The sequence below is a fragment of the Hippoglossus hippoglossus genome, chromosome 3 (assembly GCF_009819705.1).
Source record: "Hippoglossus hippoglossus isolate fHipHip1 chromosome 3, fHipHip1.pri, whole genome shotgun sequence".
Taxonomy (NCBI): Eukaryota; Metazoa; Chordata; class Actinopteri; order Pleuronectiformes; family Pleuronectidae; genus Hippoglossus; species Hippoglossus hippoglossus.
The window spans coordinates 13771025-13787476 of record NC_047153.1 but is presented as its reverse complement, the minus strand read 5'-3'; the positions used below and the strand labels follow the sequence as shown (position 1 = coordinate 13787476).

Here is a 16452-nt window from a genome sequence, read left to right as displayed (position 1 = left end):
AGAATTGGACAGACAGACGGACAACCTGAAAACATAATGCCTCCGGCCACTGGCTGTTGACAGCAACTCTACGAGGATCAAGCAGCACAACAGGAGAACGTGTTGAAGAAAAAAAGAAACTCTACACATAAACAAGCAGCCAGAATTATATTTATGTTGAAAAATAAAAGAAGGGAAAAGTTCCTTCATGACAAGAGACAAACTGCTGTCGTCACTGGCAGCAGCAGCCTAATGTTGACAGATTCCTTTCAACAGATTAGAAATTACACATGTTCCACTGAAGCTTCATGCAGGTGAAACAATGAGGTGAATGATCTCCATGTATTCAGTGTTTACAGTTGTCATCTGCAATGTTTATTAGTAGGATTAGACTTAAGATAAAATATAGAATTGCAGTAAATAGAAGAAACCGGTGTTTAGTATTGACACAGTTTCCTGACTTTTCTTAGAGACTTTTATTTCTACATTTTCAGACACCCTGAAGAATTATTAACTTCAGGTCTTAATTACAGCAAATAAAATAAATATATTTTTCTCTTTCAGTGCTGTATTACTTTTTGACTTCGGATTGAGCTGGATAACAGAAAGTGCAAAGCTCTAGAGTGGAGGAGATCTCAGTCTAGTTGTTTCCAAGGCAATGTGAATCAAATGAAGCTGTCTAGATTATATAGTCTATCTCTGAGTATAGTGTGTCTGCCATGTCCTCTTCACTAGAATCTTCTCCTTTCAGACACATGGAGCCTCTCCTGTTGAAAGAGAAGAGCACAGCATTGTGGTTAAAGAGAAAAACATGAACTGCATAGATTTAATATCCTGGATTTATTTTGACAAACATAAGACTCTGCCCTATTAAATTGATTGTACGTACCCGAGGTGCTGGCAGTGGAGATCTCCTGCACAGGGACAGTGTTTTCGTGGTCCCTTGTCCTGACTGTCCCAGGACAACAGCTCCGCCAGGTGGTTGGAGGCACCGAAGCAGCGCTCACGCTCAATGGGCTTGGCCAAGCACACAGGGAAGAGCAGGGCTGAACACACAAAGGACTAGAATTACTGCCCTGTAGTTGTAGGCCTCCACCAAACAGTGCAGTTTCAGTGGACATACTTTTTCCCCCAGGCTAATGTTTTATTGACCACGAAAAACGTATTAGTTCATCTTTGAGTAACAACTGGTAAAAAGTTGAAGAAATTCCCTAAAGGCAGACTTAAAATATCCTATTCAAGAGACGAAAAACGTTTTGTGAGGTCACACTGACCTTGACCTTTGAGCACCAAATTTAAATCAGTTCATCCTGAAGTCCAAGTGAACATTTGAACCAAATTTGAAGAAATTCCCTAAGAGTGTTCTTGAGATATCGCGTTCACAACAATGGGACAGATGGAGGGAAAATAAAAAAGCGCCACAGGCTATCACCGTTATACTGCAGTATGTATGTGATGTGCTGTGTTGTACCTTTATGGAAAGCACAGCAGAGGTCTGGGCTGCAGTCCGTCTGGTACTGACAAGTGCTGCCAGCGTCCCCTTTAGTTGCATTTGGGCTGCACTGACCCCACACACACAGCTCATCAGCACAGCACTCCTCGTCTTTAGTGCACGACTGAAAGCACAGAAGAAACCGTCTCCACATTTCAGCAGACATCAATCTCTTTTAGTAACTTTAAGATATGAACCTCCAGTTGAACAAGGCTGAATCTCACATTAGCTTCACCCCTCAGCTCTGAGCCTAACTGAAAAATGCTAAGAACTGGGTTGGGGGGGCGAGGGAGGTGGGGCTGATGTGACAGTGTTAACTTTAATATTCATGTCAGCGTTGGCCTTGCACAGACGTGACGGTTTGAAACACTCGTGGCGTTTGCACCATGTCCAACCCGTACACTGTATATAAAGATGGATGACATGACTGCTCCACAACCGAGGAGCCAGAGAGTCTCAATCCCCACCTGGTGGCTGGCTGCAGTATAGGACATAAATGGACCAAAATAAAAAGTCAAATTATACGTTAAATAACTTTTTCTCAAAGACTATCATTTGAGGTCGTTCTTATCACACTGATGAATGTCAGTATATCCCAGGGACCCCTCTGCCTTGGCTGCTTTACAGAATCCTGCTCCAAATGGCAAGATGGCAGCGTTCGTATCCAGCATGTTTTAACTTCATTTCTGGATAGTGGGAGGGAGTGGAGACGTGTCATCCATCTTTATATTCAGTCCACGGTTTAACACATTAAATGCTGATTTAAAACTGCATAAATTACGATATTAATGTGAAATTATAACCACCATGAATACGCAACCCCCCCTTCCTCTCTTTATCTGCCCCAAAAATTATATTTAAAAATAATCTGACTGAGGTTACAGCTGAAAAACACAACTCAGTGTTACGTCTGCTGTTTTCTCTTTCGTTAAATATTAATGAGATTGTGGGTCAGCAGGTCTCCGAATGCAGGAAGAGAAAGTTCCAGGGAACTGATAATTTCCATGCAGAGTTTTCCTGTGCAGCACTTTTGATAAGACACAGATCCTGTCCTCTGTGTATTTATTATCCCTCCTCACTGTTGTTTGTCAGACTGCCAATTATCTTAACCCTTTGCGTTGCTCTTTACTCTGAGTTAGGGTTAGGGTTAGGGGGTTAGGGTCAGTTCAATTAAAACTACAGAATCAGCAGTAAAATAAAAGACTGAAGTAAAAACCAGTAGCTGAGTCTCTACAGAGAAGACCGTCATTACTAATGCTGTTTGTTTTTTACATTCAGTGAGTGAGACAAGAGGGAGTGGAAGCTCGAGAGATTTAACCTTGACATGTGCTCTCCTTTCAGATGAAGCTCATAGGACGCAGCGTTCACCACAACACACTCCAATTACACTTGTAGACACACTGCAATGCAGCTGAAGTGAAACTCCAGCTGCTACCGACTGACGTGACTCTGTGAGTGTGTGTGTGTGAGAGCGACAGACCTGGGGAAGAGTGCCTTTTAGAGAAAACTAATCAGAATAAGACTAAGGTGCCCATATAAAAAGAAAACTCAGGTTCACTCACCACATCGATTGCTTTGCAAGGCAAACACTTGGAGCCATGCATGACATTAAGGCAATACCTTCCCTTCCCACAGTCCTCATCAGTGATGCATCCCTAAAGACAAGAGAGAGGAGGGAGTTCATCAGGGTGCATCATGGTCCTTTTCTAACCCCAGGGTTTTGGTCCCATAGTTCCCAGGGAACCAGAAATCACAGCAGTCAGATCATCATGTGAATTAAGAATCGCAATATTTACAGTTTTGAAAACAAGACAGGCTCCTGATAGTCTGATACTTTTGTCCACAAATGATGCTGTATGAATGAAGTATTTTTGCACTCTCAATCCATTTTTGCACTATTCCAGTACTACTCTCATCCTATCCACCATGTGCCTTATGACTGCATACTGTCGTACTGTGTACTATGTTCTGAGTACTTATTGTGTTGCGTACTTATATGTTCTGTTTTGCATACTTATATGTTCTGTTTTGCATACTTATATGTTCTGTCTAACTATATGTTTACACCTGGGATCAGAGAGAAACAGCATTTCAATCCCCTCTATGTCCTGTACATATGCTGAATTGACAATAAAGTTGACTTTGACTGTATGCCAAACATAAACCATTCAGAATACTATGAGACCTGACATGGGATTCAGACCCCAGGGGGGAGAAACTCTGGATTTAAAACACATACACAGCATTTTGTCCAGATTGCTAAATAAAGAAGTAAAAAGATAAAGCTGTTAGGTTGCCGAAGTTTCTTTGTAGCAATAAGACAGACAGAAAACCTGAAGTGTTCTTTTTTACCTCTTGTAACTGGGACAGACTCTTGTCTCAGAGTTAACAATTATTAACTTCTCCTGTCTTTTGAGATTGTGTCACACTCATTGTGTTTGCATGTCATGTCAGATCATTTTTTTACCTTTATCTTTAACAATGTAAGTCAATTAAATGATGTAACCAGAAAGCTGCTCTTTAAACTGGACTGCAGTAAAAAAAATCTGTTTCTTAATCTATATATTATCAACAACACCAATAAGAACCGAAAGGGAATTTCAACAGTTTTGCACAGTGTCCATTTCAATCAATGCACAAAGCACCTGCATGTCAGCATTTTTCAACTTCAATATTATGCACATGCAAAGAGGACTGAGGACATGAAATGCACAGTGTGCCTGTGCCAAGTCAGCTGATGTGATGCTGCTGCCAGACAGAAACATTAACATCTGCCACCAATGTCCAGGTGTTTCATGTTAAATATTTTACAGTGAGCTGTCGTAGTCCATAAGAAAAGTTGTGTTTAAAGATAGATTTTCTCTTGGACTCTATGCACAGTACATGCATGATAACTTACATGATCAATGGTGTTGCCCAGGTCACTGTATGGGACGGTTGTGGTGGTCACGTTGTGGTTCTCCTGTGTGAAGAAGGTGAGACGTTTGTTAAGCTTTATTCACAAAGGGGAACAAACACTGTATAGTCACTTATTGTTTATGAGCGTACCAGGTCCACTGATGATGTGTGGACGGATTCATTATCAATCACTTTATCAGAAGCGGATTCATTGTGATGATCTGGAGGAAGGTTACTGGGATCGGGGCTCACACTGTCGATGTCCCTCTGGAAAAGGGTAGAAAGATATGAAGTGAAGAGATGCATTAAGAAGTCACTCTCTTATTCTTTCCACTGATGCCTCTGCCACAAAGCTTCATATATATGTGGGACTGGGCAATAAATCAACATCAATAATTATCACAATATAATTTCAATCAACAGCAATACAACAATATATCAATATAGTGCTTCTTGTTGTTGCTCTATTATATTTAGTTCTATACTGTGTACTATATTACTTTATTGTGTATCATTTACTTTGGGAGTATGTCGTTTTTTAGTACATTTTATGTTTCTTACATTCACTTCGCTCTATGTGCAATGCCCTTGACCTGCTGCTGAAACACAATAATCTATCTATCTATCTATCTGTCTATCTATCTATCTATCTATCTATCTATCTATCTATCTATCTATCTGTCTGTCTATCTATCTATCTGTCTGTCTATCTATCTATCTATCTATCTATCTATCTATCTATCTATCTGTCTATCTATCTATCTATCTATCTATCTGTCTATCTATCTATCTATCTATCTGTCTGTCTGTCTATCTATCTATCTATCTATCTATCTATCTATCTATCTATCTATCTATCTATCTATCTATCTTATGCATGGTGACCTCAGATTTGTCAAATGTTCTGAGAAGAGTTTCAACCACAATCTTCACTGCAGCAGCAACAATCAGTCTCTAAACTAAACTAAACATGATAATAATCGATACCGACTGATAATCTGTGTCTCTCATCTCCCTGCTCTCTATATAAGTAGTGAGATAATGCTATGGGATGTAAACACAGCTGCGCTTAAAAGGCGGATGTCTGCCTACTGGGTGAGTCGCATCCTGGGGGTTTTGCTGCGGAGCCTCCTGCAGCTGCTCCACCTCCACAAGCGGCCGGCCCGGCTCCGTTTGTCCTGGGGCCGAGTAGTCCTCCAGGATGTGGTCCACTCCTGGGTAAACTATCTCGGGGAGGATGCCGTCGCAGACCGCGGCGAGGGCCAGAACCAGCAGGGAGATCCGCATCATGCCGCCGGTCACTGCTGCTGCTGCTGCCGCTGTGAGGAGGGTGTGGTGCGGCGGTGATGCTGAGGAGCAGCGTCAGCACCACCTCAGCAGCGGACGCGTTCTCCGTCACCTCACACGTGTAAAGCCACACATTTTTAAATAAAGTTGTATCCGTTCATTTCCATGTGTTCATAAAGTTGAAATGACATGTGTTCGGGACACATCGAACATAGTTCCGGTCAAGTTCAACCACCGCTCTGAGTTAGTGCGCGAGGGAAACCATAGCAACAGCAGCATCCTCTCGCTTCATGCTAGTTAGCTAATTGCTTAACTAGCCACGAGCTAACTCGTAGTAAAACAAACTTTTAAGTGGATGACAGTGCAGGGAACTAAGTTAAGTATAATTTCTACACGTGTGATAAGGTGAGACCACAACACTGGACTCATGTAGTTCATTTGGAAAGTTTAGAAAGTGACTGTATTGACAAATTAACTGGTTATTTTAACTTTAGTTCACTGTTAACATTAGCTAATTATGCTAACCACAGCCAATTTTTCCGGTCTGCGCTTAGCCTGATGAATAGAAAATTAATAATAATAATTTATATAGCACTTTTATAAAAACAGAGTTTACAAAGTGCTTTGACAGCAAAGCTAGAAAAGTAAATATAAGAGAAATTGCCATCAGCAGGATGAGGTCATGTTCAGATTAAATTAGTAGATGTAGAGCTGTGTCACGTGAAAACTTGATCACATAAAAGCAGTAATATGACAATAAAAAGTAAAAACACAACATCACACGAAAGCAAGTCTATAAAAATATGTTTTAAGAAGTTTTTTTTAGAAGTTAAACGTTAAGATTTGAGTACTAAATAACTGATCCGTTTACATCAGAACAACCTTAAGGCAGAGAAGTTGTCCACGTGAAAACCCTAAGGGTCAGAGGTCAGACTGATCAGACATGTAGACCCTCTGAGCAAAGTCTACAACAGGCCTGGGTTTGCTAAAGGTCCAGATTTACACTTGATTATATATATACTGTGTTGAATAATTACAAATCTGTTGGACATTTGTACCCTTGTGTCAAAATCTATCTTTAAAACGTTTTGACTATTGTTTTATAGTTTGGTCATTAAAAAGTTGTGCTTTTTCAAACAGCTTTAACAGTAAACACACAGAAAACTTCAGGCAAATTCCTTTTTTTACATAACAAGAATACAGTGAGGCTACAGTTTTGTTTACTTATTACATTACATATCAGAAAATAGTGAAAAATTCCCATCAATGTTCCCTGAAGTATCTGACCAATAGTCAAAACTACTAAGTTGTTGAGTTTACTGTCATAGAAAAGCAAAAAAACTAGCAAATATTCACATGTGGTAAATGACCTCTGGTACCAGGGATTTGTTTGCTTAAAAATCAAGTCAGTTAATTGTTTTCCAATCAATTGATTGATTAAGCAACTGATAATTTCTATGGATTATGATTTATTTTTGTCTGGACACATATGTGGGGCTCAATAGGGCCTTCTTAGTGGAGTACGAAAAGGGCCACAGACGTATACGCATGGCCATGTATCACATTAGGTGAACTAATCCTTTAAACCAGATGATCTGTATCTGTAGTTACTTAGTCTGGACACAAGGTGGCACCATTCACTCTTTGTAGTAAACCCATCCTGACCGCACACGTTTGTCTGTCCAGAGGTTTTGTCCATGTGCTTTTGTCGACTGCAGCTTCTGCTGACACGTTGTAAACCTGTGTTTTCTAACTCGACACCAGCCTGGTGGTCTAATGCAGAATGAGGAACACAGGTCTCCCTTGTTGATACCTGCTCTCAGACATTGGTGTATTCTGAAGTAACATAACTCGACATGTGCTCTGTAGTGAAGAGGTGAACTTTGTCTCCTCTGGTCTGGACCCTCCTGAGTCACAGCAGCAGCAGCTCGGGGGATGTGTCCGGCTCCGGAGCACCGCCCTCCTCCTCCTCCTCCTCCAGCTGCACAGAGGAGCGGCTGCTGCCTGTCACACTGACCGAGGACCGACACACTCCACACGGCTACTCAGGACCAGGAGTGACGGAAGACACACCGAAAGGAAGGAGATACTGGACTCGGCAGGAGACATGAGGTAAGAGATGTTTGTTTCACACCTTGTTTTGTTCTCACGCTTCTCTATGTGTTTCCTGATCCAGCGGCTTGTGTGCGGCTGAGGCACCTGACAGGGGTTTGGACCTGTTTGTAAAATGAACAGACTGCGGTTCAGATTTGACTTTATTGAAAGTTAAGGCTCAGTGAATGAAAACACGCACTAACGAAGCAGCAGAAGTTACTGAGAGAATTCAACGTGAAGTCTCACTGCGGCTGTTTGGAAGTTGCCAGTGAAGAAAAGCTGATTTGATTTGACTTTATTTCTAGTTTTATCAACACGTGCTCATTAGCTTACTGTGAAAGAAGCAAGAGCCTTGATTGGAGGCAGAGTGGGGTCAGACATCTTGGCTCATCTGTCCTCCCTGAACACACAAAGAGTTATCTCCACTTGCACAACCTGCATTTTTGAGGAGCTGATGTTTGCGCCATAAATCACTTCTGAAAAGCATAGATCATAAACCTGTGTGGCTGCTTGTCAACGCATACCTTAAAGCAAATACAACTTGAACGACAGCTTTTCATTCAAAGGTGTAGAAGAGCAGAAACAGGTAAACCCATGTTACAGTCATCCCTCACCTAGTTTTTTTTTTTTGCTTCAAATCTCACCATTATTCTACGTGGGGTCTTTTAGTCTTTTTGTGTATTTTCCCCCCAGACTGACTCCACCTGCTCGGCAGCATCTTGACGGCAAATACCCTGACCTGTGTTTTGGGTTGTATAGACACACACTGCATGATAAAGAAAGGTGTGGTGCTGAAAGGCTGTAATGTCTGAAGCTCTGTGACTGACAGAAACCGCCTGTTAATGTTTTGTGGTGTGACGACAGGTTAATGAATGGTGCCGCTACTGATAAAACCCACAACAGAACCTTGGATAAACACTGGATTCCTCGCCAAGCAGAAAAGCGTCAGGCTCAAAAAATTTTGTGCAAAAACAGGAGTCGTAAAGAAAATATTTTATGATCTGACATGTGAGGCTTTACAGTGGAGCTTATCAGTTTCTCCCTCTTCCTTGTTTCAACATGAACACTCAGTCTGGTATGAGTCTTGGGAGATGATGCACGGACATTCTGCAACATTTTAAAGGAGGGACGAAAGAGTCATACAAACAATAACCGTTCTCTTTCCCATTTCTGTGTGAGTAATCATTTCCTGTGTATTTTACGACTGTGGAACATGCAGCATTACCTTCTCTACCAAACCGGCAGGACGTGCTAACATCTAAACAGTAGAGCTTAACAAAATCTCTGTACGTAAACATTGAGCGTGAACCAACACTTTTCTCCCTTTTGCTGGCGTTTCCTGCCCAATAAGCCTTTTTTTGAGTCATTCGTGTGCCGTGATATAAAGTGTGTGGAACTACACGGTAGACAGTGCATTGCTTAATAAAACAAGTCGTCATTTTCATCAGACATTTCCTCAGACAGACTCTGGTGTTTTTTGCCAAATAGCTGCAGGGCTTATGTTCTGAACATGCTCAATAATTACAGGTTTAACTCTGATTCATTGTTGCCTCCTTTCAACGAGTGAAGCGACTGTTGAGCTGAGAGAACACAAACATCCGGCTGTCAGTGCATCAGATATGATCAAATCCAACAGGTATGTGGGACATCACTGTTCCATTAATACAAAAATAATGTGAAACAATATGGAACTTGTGTGTTACAGAAATAAAGCTGATAAAAAGATTCATAGATCAAATGGAAAAATCAATTAATGAATCCACTGATCAGCTAAGAAATCAGGCCAATAAAGATACGTGAGGTCTCGGTGCAGTGGATAAAAACGATGTAAATGTGTTTCACAACACTCGATACACTGTTCAGTCAAAACCTGTGCTCATAATTTCCAAGGGGGGGCTGTTGTGAACTTTCTCCTTCCTCTTTACAGTAGGTTTCCTTCCTGGTTCCACAGCATAAAAAAAACGAACGCATGTAGCCAGGCACAGCTGCTACACAAAAGAGATAGGAACTTTCAGAGATAGGTGGGGCATGTCGTTCCAACAAAAAGTTTACTGCTGTATAAAAAAAAAAAAAACACAATTTAGCTACCAGTGTTATTAGTGAGAATCATTCTCTGCCAACTTGGCTCTGTTAAAAATAGGATGTGATATTTTTAGGAACTGCAAAAACATTTCTGCTTTCTTTAAAGCTCCTGCTCCATCAGAGTATTGGACCATATCACATGTAAACACACGGCAGCTAAAGATAGGGCCACTGAAAGAGGCCCTGGGAGGCTTTAGGGAATGAACCCCAGGATATCACTAACAGGTTCCCTCTGGCAGAGGCGGAGGCCACACTGATATGGGTTTAAAACTTAGTTGAGCTTTAAAATCACAGAGGAGGATTTTTACAGGGGCAGCTTTGATCTGGACAGGAAACCAGACGCACTCGACAGGAAGAGTTGGGATGGGAGGCGTCTGATGGGACTCACGCACTTTTGAAATGTAAAATTAGTCATCTCTCTTTCTCAGTGCATCTCCCTGATTCAGTTTAAATTTCAAAACCCTCCTGGTATTGCAGCAAATCAAGTCATTTTTTATATTTAGTTTTGTGGGAAGTGTTAGTCTTTGTTGCTACCAAGCAGTTTGTTGTAATTTAAAGCAGGTGATGCCTAGAACGTCTGTCTGTTATTGAGTTGAACTTCGCACGTTTTTTCTGTGTTCGTCCGAGGCAGTTGTGTTTACATGGTTTGTTTACAGGTTGTAGCTGTGTTGAAATCTTCTCAGGTCATGTGCTGTTTTTCTTCTGCAATATGACCCTTGTCTATTCTGAGTCTGGCTTTACTGATTGTTACAGAATCTGCTATTCCTGCCACACAGTAACACTGTCCTCTAAACCTTCACCATGCCCCTCTGTGATGTGGACAAACTGAAGATGCCCTCTGATCTTTGACCCTTAGTTTGGCTTTGTTACAGTAGCTGGATGCTTTATGTTATCAGGTTGTCCGTCCGTCCCATTCTTGTGAACGCGATATCTCAGCAGCACCTTGAGGGAATTTCTTCAGATATGGTTCAAACGTTCAGTTGGACTCATGGATGAGGTGATTACATTTTGGTGGCTAAAGGTGAAGGTTGCTGTGACCTCACAAAACACATTTAAACGCAACAAGGTCTCGATGGGCTCACAAAACATGTTTTGGAAATAATTCAGGTCTATTCAGTGGAATGATATCTATGAGTGTGTACAATTCTGTGTGGCCTGATTGAATTGAAACGGACTGCTAGACCTTGGCGGAGGTATGTGTTCTCTGAGTGCCTAGTTTACATATAGATTTTTACTTATAAATTGATTTAATATGTTAAATGTTTACTATTTTGTGATTATCTGATGGCTTTGTGTTTGTTGTGTTTGTTTACTTATGACAAAGATAACAAATTCAGTTACCTAATTTATTGTCACACAAAGGAATAGGCTCAGAATAATTGTTCCAGTGAATAGTTTGTGTCAGTAGCTGTTCAGACATTGTTCGGTGCTGTGTCCGAGTGTCTAAATACCTTTTCAAAAGGAGTCATGTGGTGCGGTGAACACACCTCATGGGCCAGGTGCTCCTGCAGGCAGCCGCTCCTGTTTGTGTAAATTTACTGTTTTCCCCTCTGAAGTTGACGGACGTCTACATTTTTTTTCTGCCTGGCTCCTGGCAGATCTTCTTTTATCTTGGCACCGCGGCCCAAACACACAGCCAGATGTCAGAGAGTTGAGATAATACCGTTGTGGGGCCTGGAGGAGGGCAGAGCCCGTAGGCTGAAGTCCACATGAATGCACTGTTTTCTGAGACATGCTGCCTCCTTATCAGGCCCACAGAGGGTTCCTTCCTGGTTTTCTTGGGTCCAGTCTGTAATTACTGTCGCTGGCTGGCTACGCTGCAGTATGTGCATTTCCCAGCACTCCCAATGTTTTCCTTGTGTTGTCAGCTTCCCATTGTGTTCTGATAGCCTGCAGCTATGTGCTCTGCAGAAACAAATGAAGAGTGTTACGTCACAGGTTTGACTTCAGTTCAGTGTCTTTACAGTTTTGTCAGTGTCAGAGTTGAGCTGAATGATTGAAATGGGACTGTAAACTGTACATGTAAATCTAAAACATAGGCATACTGTATGTGGGTTTTGGACTGTTGGTCCAATTCTAAGACATCAGGAAGTTCTTCATCGTTTTATAGACTAAAAATAATCAGCAGATTAATTGATGACTAAAGATAATTGTTAGTTCCATCCCTAATCACAATATTCTATAATTATTTATAGTTGTTTTAGATAAACCAACAATGAACGGACTGTACTAATAAATCTTGCCTGTGTTGGCAAGGTGGCATTAAGCATAGACACTGTCCGTCTCATACACAATGTACATTTTCATGTTGTAGAATATTAATGAGATACATCAGAGAAAAATGTGTGTGTGTGTGTGTGTGTGGGTGTGGGTGGGTGGGCTCTGTTCTTGTTCTTTTCTTCAGTCCAGGTGTTACAGGTAAATTTTTCACATGCCTAACATTCCCCCTCTCATACTGGAAACTGATATCTTGCTACATCTCTTGCTTGTAAGTACAGGCACTTTTCTCTTTGGGCATATGTGTCTCCGTACATTAAAGTGACTGCATGAATAATAGTCGAATTAAACATAATGTGTCTGAAGACAGAAGTGCTTATATTGTTGATAAAACCCATAAACCATAAATATCTTTATAAATGATTGTTTATAAAGAAACAAATCACTGCTTTGGCCTTCTCCATCAGCTGCAGCTGGTTTTCACTCCATCAGATCATTTTCTGAACGGACAGGGGACTTTCACGCTGTTAAGCTCTGATCCTCACAAGTATTATATGGTTTGGTTGTGATATGTGATGTGTGTGTGTGCGCGTCTGTGCGAGTGTGTATTCTTTCCGCTTTGTCTGTCATTAGTTGTATTTTTACAGCCGCTCTGTGGGTACAATCTGTCTGCCCACAAGTGACTTTCCACTCTGTCAGACTGAGATGGTGAAGTCATGGGACTCAGTGTGAGACGAAGTGCTGAGCATTGACTTGGCGAGGGAGACAGTACGTGGTACCTTTTCCTCCGTCCTCGCAGAGTCACACAACAGATGGTTCCAATGATTTTTTGCCATTTGGACGGAAATGTGAAAAATTGTGCATGTCAACATGTCTTAACTTGAACTTTCCACCAATGGCATTAGAGATTAGAGGGTTTAACAGTGGTCATAGCCTAGAATAAAATGATATCGACATAAAATGATTCTCAGTGATCCTTGTTGAAAATAGAGCCACTTCTCTGAAGTTAACAAGTGGACGTTTACGTGTGTTTAGCAGAGAGCACATTCCTCCCCAAATCATGGAGGTGGTCCTGTGACTAGGTGGCTGATGGAGCCAGAGGGCCAACTCAGTGTTGGGCTCATGCTGATGGAGCAGTTCAGAGCCGCTCGAGCCACGTGGCAAAGGAATGTCAGCTCACCGAGTCTGGGCCTGAATGTTTGCTGTGAAAGGCCTTAGGGGTCCCTGGTATCTTCCCACAGGAGCTTTTTGGAGCTCACAAGGTGTATGAAGCAGACTGAGGGTCACCTGAGTGTACTGTATTAACATGGACTGCCTGGTGTTTTCTTCCCTGTCTGAATCTCTCTCTGAAATGAAAAACAACAGCATCAAAACAGGATGCACCCGCGCAGCCAAACAGGATTTTGTGTAAGTTTATATGCTAATTTTAGCCTGCTGCTGTGGGAACAGCATTCAAAACCTCACCACATTCAAATCACAATCAAACATGTTCTGACCCATCGACTGATTGTCCATTGAATCTAGTGAGTAACCTTTTGCATTCATCCGTCCCTGGCCAAAGCTCTGTATAAACAGTTTCATAGCAGAGTCACGTTGCCACCTGAGGCCCTGTTGCGGGGGTGTGACAGTAATAGTGGATTAGTGTGGGGGGGACTGTTTGAGTCCTGCCCGACCTCTGCTCTCACCCGGCCTATCCCGCTCCATGGGACATTAAAATATCAAAGGCTGACTTCTCCCAAAACTCACGGAAGCCACGGTCTCCACCCAAATGAGCACACACACGCTTAATGCAGAAAATATCCACGTTTTGCTTTGATGTCGAGTTCTGGCTATGCTTTTTCTGGCATGATTTTCAAAATGCTTGATGGTTGAAATACAGAACTATGTTGTTTTCTGTTGCTTCAGCTCTACTCTGACATGAGCGTGACTTTTAATTTCAGTGTCTTTCACACGCATGCATGTATGCTGGACTATTTAACATGCAAACCCAATCACATCCAATCAATCTGTGTTTGTCGGGGCGAGCGTAGCAGTTTCAAAGACCTGAAAACATCGTCTGGTTCTCAGCTGGAGTGAATATTCCACTATAGACAAAAAGTTTTCCTGTCCACTCATTCGTGTTGAGTGTTACGCTCCATGTGTTGAAGGTGCGAAAGAGAAATAAACAGTGGTTTTTTGGTTTGTAGTAAAAGGGAAACCACTTTTACCCATGATGAAGATGGTGTATATATGGTAGAAATGTTACTTACTCTTTATAGAACTGCAACAAATGGGATTGTTAGTTGGTGAAGACTCAAAAGCAGTAACTATATATATATATATATATATATATATTGTTAGCTATATTTATCTGTATACATGCATGTTTGCCATAGACAGACTGCAGCAAATGTATTGTCCTATGGTGCGTGTGTGGGCAGCTGTGGCTCAGGAGGAAGAGCGGGTTGTCCACTAACCAGAAAGTTAGTGGTTCGATCCTCGGCTCCTCCAGTCTGCATGCCGAAGTGTCCTGAACCCACAAAGTGCCGGCAGTGTATGAATGGTGTGTGATAGAAAATTGTTTGTGTGACTTTGACTCATCCTAAAGTGCTTTTAAATCAAAGAAAAGTTTTGTATATAATCCAGTCCATATGAGTCCCTGGAGTCGTTATGGTTTACACTTCGGCTTCCTAATAAAAAATATATTGCTTAGAGGACATGACTGTGCAAAAATAGACAACTGAATTCCAAACAAAGAATTCGACAGCTTAATAAAAAACTGAAAGTCTTGTAACAAACTCTTGTAAAGCCATCACTGAATCCCGAAGCCGTTCTAAAGTTCTATTAAGAACCACAATCGACTCCTCTGTGAACCACAAGCAGTAAATGTGCTTACAGCGACAGAAATGCACATTTTATTCTCACAGCCTTGTTTGTACTTGAAATCTTATCTCACCAGTGTGTGCGGCTAATCTTCAGTCAGTGAATCTATGTAAGGAGTGGCGCTATAAGCCCTCTGGAGGATTCAGTAATGTAAAGTGGAGTCAAAGAGCAGATAAAATACAGCTGCGTTGTCGGCTTTATTTAAATTACTTTAACATTCTAAGCGAAGCACCATTTTGGTGGAGTGATGTAATGAAGCAGATACAATTTGATCTTTCTAATTATAGAATGTGGAAAAATTCTTTGCTATGAGATGACATCACATTTCTCGTGTCTTGCCTCCTCAGACTGGGCATGACGGCACGGGCCAAGCAGAGGGTGTAGCCACATCTGGCAGCGAGCGCGGAAGTAAGCAGGAGCCCTCAGCACACCGAAGCATCCATTGCAGCGGGCAAGATGGGAGAGACGAAGGAGGAGACGGACAATGTGGGGAAGCAGTTTGAGAACTTTGTTCAGGCCTCGACCTGTAAAGGAACCCTTCAAGCCTTCAACGTCCTCTGCAGACGGCTGGACCTCGACCCTGCAGACAACAGCACCTTCTACAGCAGCCTGAGGGCAAAGGTCACCACCTGGAAGGCCAACGCACTGTGGAGTAAGCTGGACAAGAGGATGTCACACAAAGAGTACCAGAAGGGCCAAGCCTGTGTGGGCACCAAGGTGAGTTTAATCTTATTTTGTGCAGCTCTACTTTATACCACAAAGAGTTATCCAGTCATACGCAGGCCAGAGCTCATGGAAACGATTCACTTTTGGTGTGAAGACAGTTTTTATATATATTATGATGAATGGGTAATTCAACTCCGTTTACATTTTCATCATCATCTGCTTGTTCTTTCATTCAAAGATCTCTGACTTTATGAGTTGACATCATACTTCATCTTAGACATGCAACACTTTTACTAAGTATTTGTTGTAACCACAGTAAAATCACAATAATAAACATGAAAAACATTTTTTTAATCACGTTGAACAAAGTTGTGTGTTCACTTCCAACACATTTACAGTCTTAAAAGCTTGTAAAGCCTGTTAATATATACGTGTATAAAAAAAAGTTACAAAATATCGTAAGGCTTTGTTCATACATCAGAAAAAGCTGATGTCATAATTTAGGAAGTGCCTGTTGCAACTTTACCTCATGTGGTTCCTATTTCATTTTTAAGTCATCTGAACTTTGTTCCTCCTGAACAATACAAAGCACCTTTGTTCCGACTATATCAGGGTCATCACTTTAACCTCGTCCCGCCTGTCAACTACATTAACACTCAATCTGTCACTGCAACAGCTCCGAACAGACGGGACAGAAAATTGATGAAATGAATTAAACACAATGCGTCAGCCGGCCGCCCCCATCTCGAGTGTTACACTGCACAGAGAAACAGACAGCATCACTCAGCAACTTTGATTATTTGGCCCCAGTTGTACTGGGGGTGTGCTCGGCTCTTTATAGGCTCGTCCTAGCAGCTTGGAGACGGGCCCAGATT

The 16452-nt window shown here is 41.7% G+C and overlaps 2 protein-coding genes across 7 annotated transcripts in view; one reads left to right on the top strand and one right to left on the bottom strand.

Moving 5' to 3' along the window:
• Positions 1 to 130: 130 nt before the first annotated feature.
• Positions 131 to 5820, bottom strand: dkk3a (dickkopf WNT signaling pathway inhibitor 3a). Its single transcript, XM_034572306.1, has 7 exons — positions 5462 to 5820; positions 4520 to 4636; positions 4371 to 4433; positions 3034 to 3126; positions 1451 to 1595; positions 869 to 1025; positions 131 to 746 (listed from the first exon to the last, which is right to left on the bottom strand). The coding sequence occupies exons 1-7, from the start codon at positions 5657 to 5659 to the stop codon at positions 659 to 661; spliced, it is 861 nt and encodes a 286-aa protein (XP_034428197.1). The 5' UTR covers positions 5660 to 5820; the 3' UTR covers positions 131 to 658.
• A 1476-nt stretch (positions 5821 to 7296) lies between these two features.
• mical2a (microtubule associated monooxygenase, calponin and LIM domain containing 2a) overlaps positions 7297 to 16452 on the top strand; it is a 29744-nt gene continuing 20588 nt past the window's right edge. The window contains exons 1-2 of one of the 6 annotated variants that reach the window (XM_034574329.1): positions 7297 to 7768; positions 15259 to 15628. In XM_034574329.1, coding sequence (XP_034430220.1) covers positions 15368 to 15628 — 261 coding nt within the window. In that variant the 5' untranslated portion in view covers positions 7297 to 7768; positions 15259 to 15367. Of the gene's footprint in view, positions 7769 to 10212; positions 10234 to 15258; positions 15629 to 16452 lie in introns of those variants that run through there. The other 5 variants (XM_034574305.1, XM_034574289.1, XM_034574321.1 and 2 more) reach the window with 5 other exon arrangements.

What these genes read in the sequence shown, in the direction of transcription:
- dkk3a (XM_034572306.1), bottom strand. Translation starts at nt 5,659, where the DNA reads ATGATGCGGATCTCCCTGCTGGTTCTGGCCCTCGCCGCGGTCTGCGAC. An exon ending in CCCAGGATGCGACTCACCCA is followed by an intron (nt 4,637 to 5,461) that starts GTAGGCAGACAT and finishes ACCCTTTTCCAG; the next exon opens with AGGGACATCGACAGTGTGAG. An exon ending in CTGCTGTGCTTTCCATAAAG is followed by an intron (nt 1,026 to 1,450) that starts GTACAACACAGC and finishes TTGTGTGTTCAG; the next exon opens with CCCTGCTCTTCCCTGTGTGC.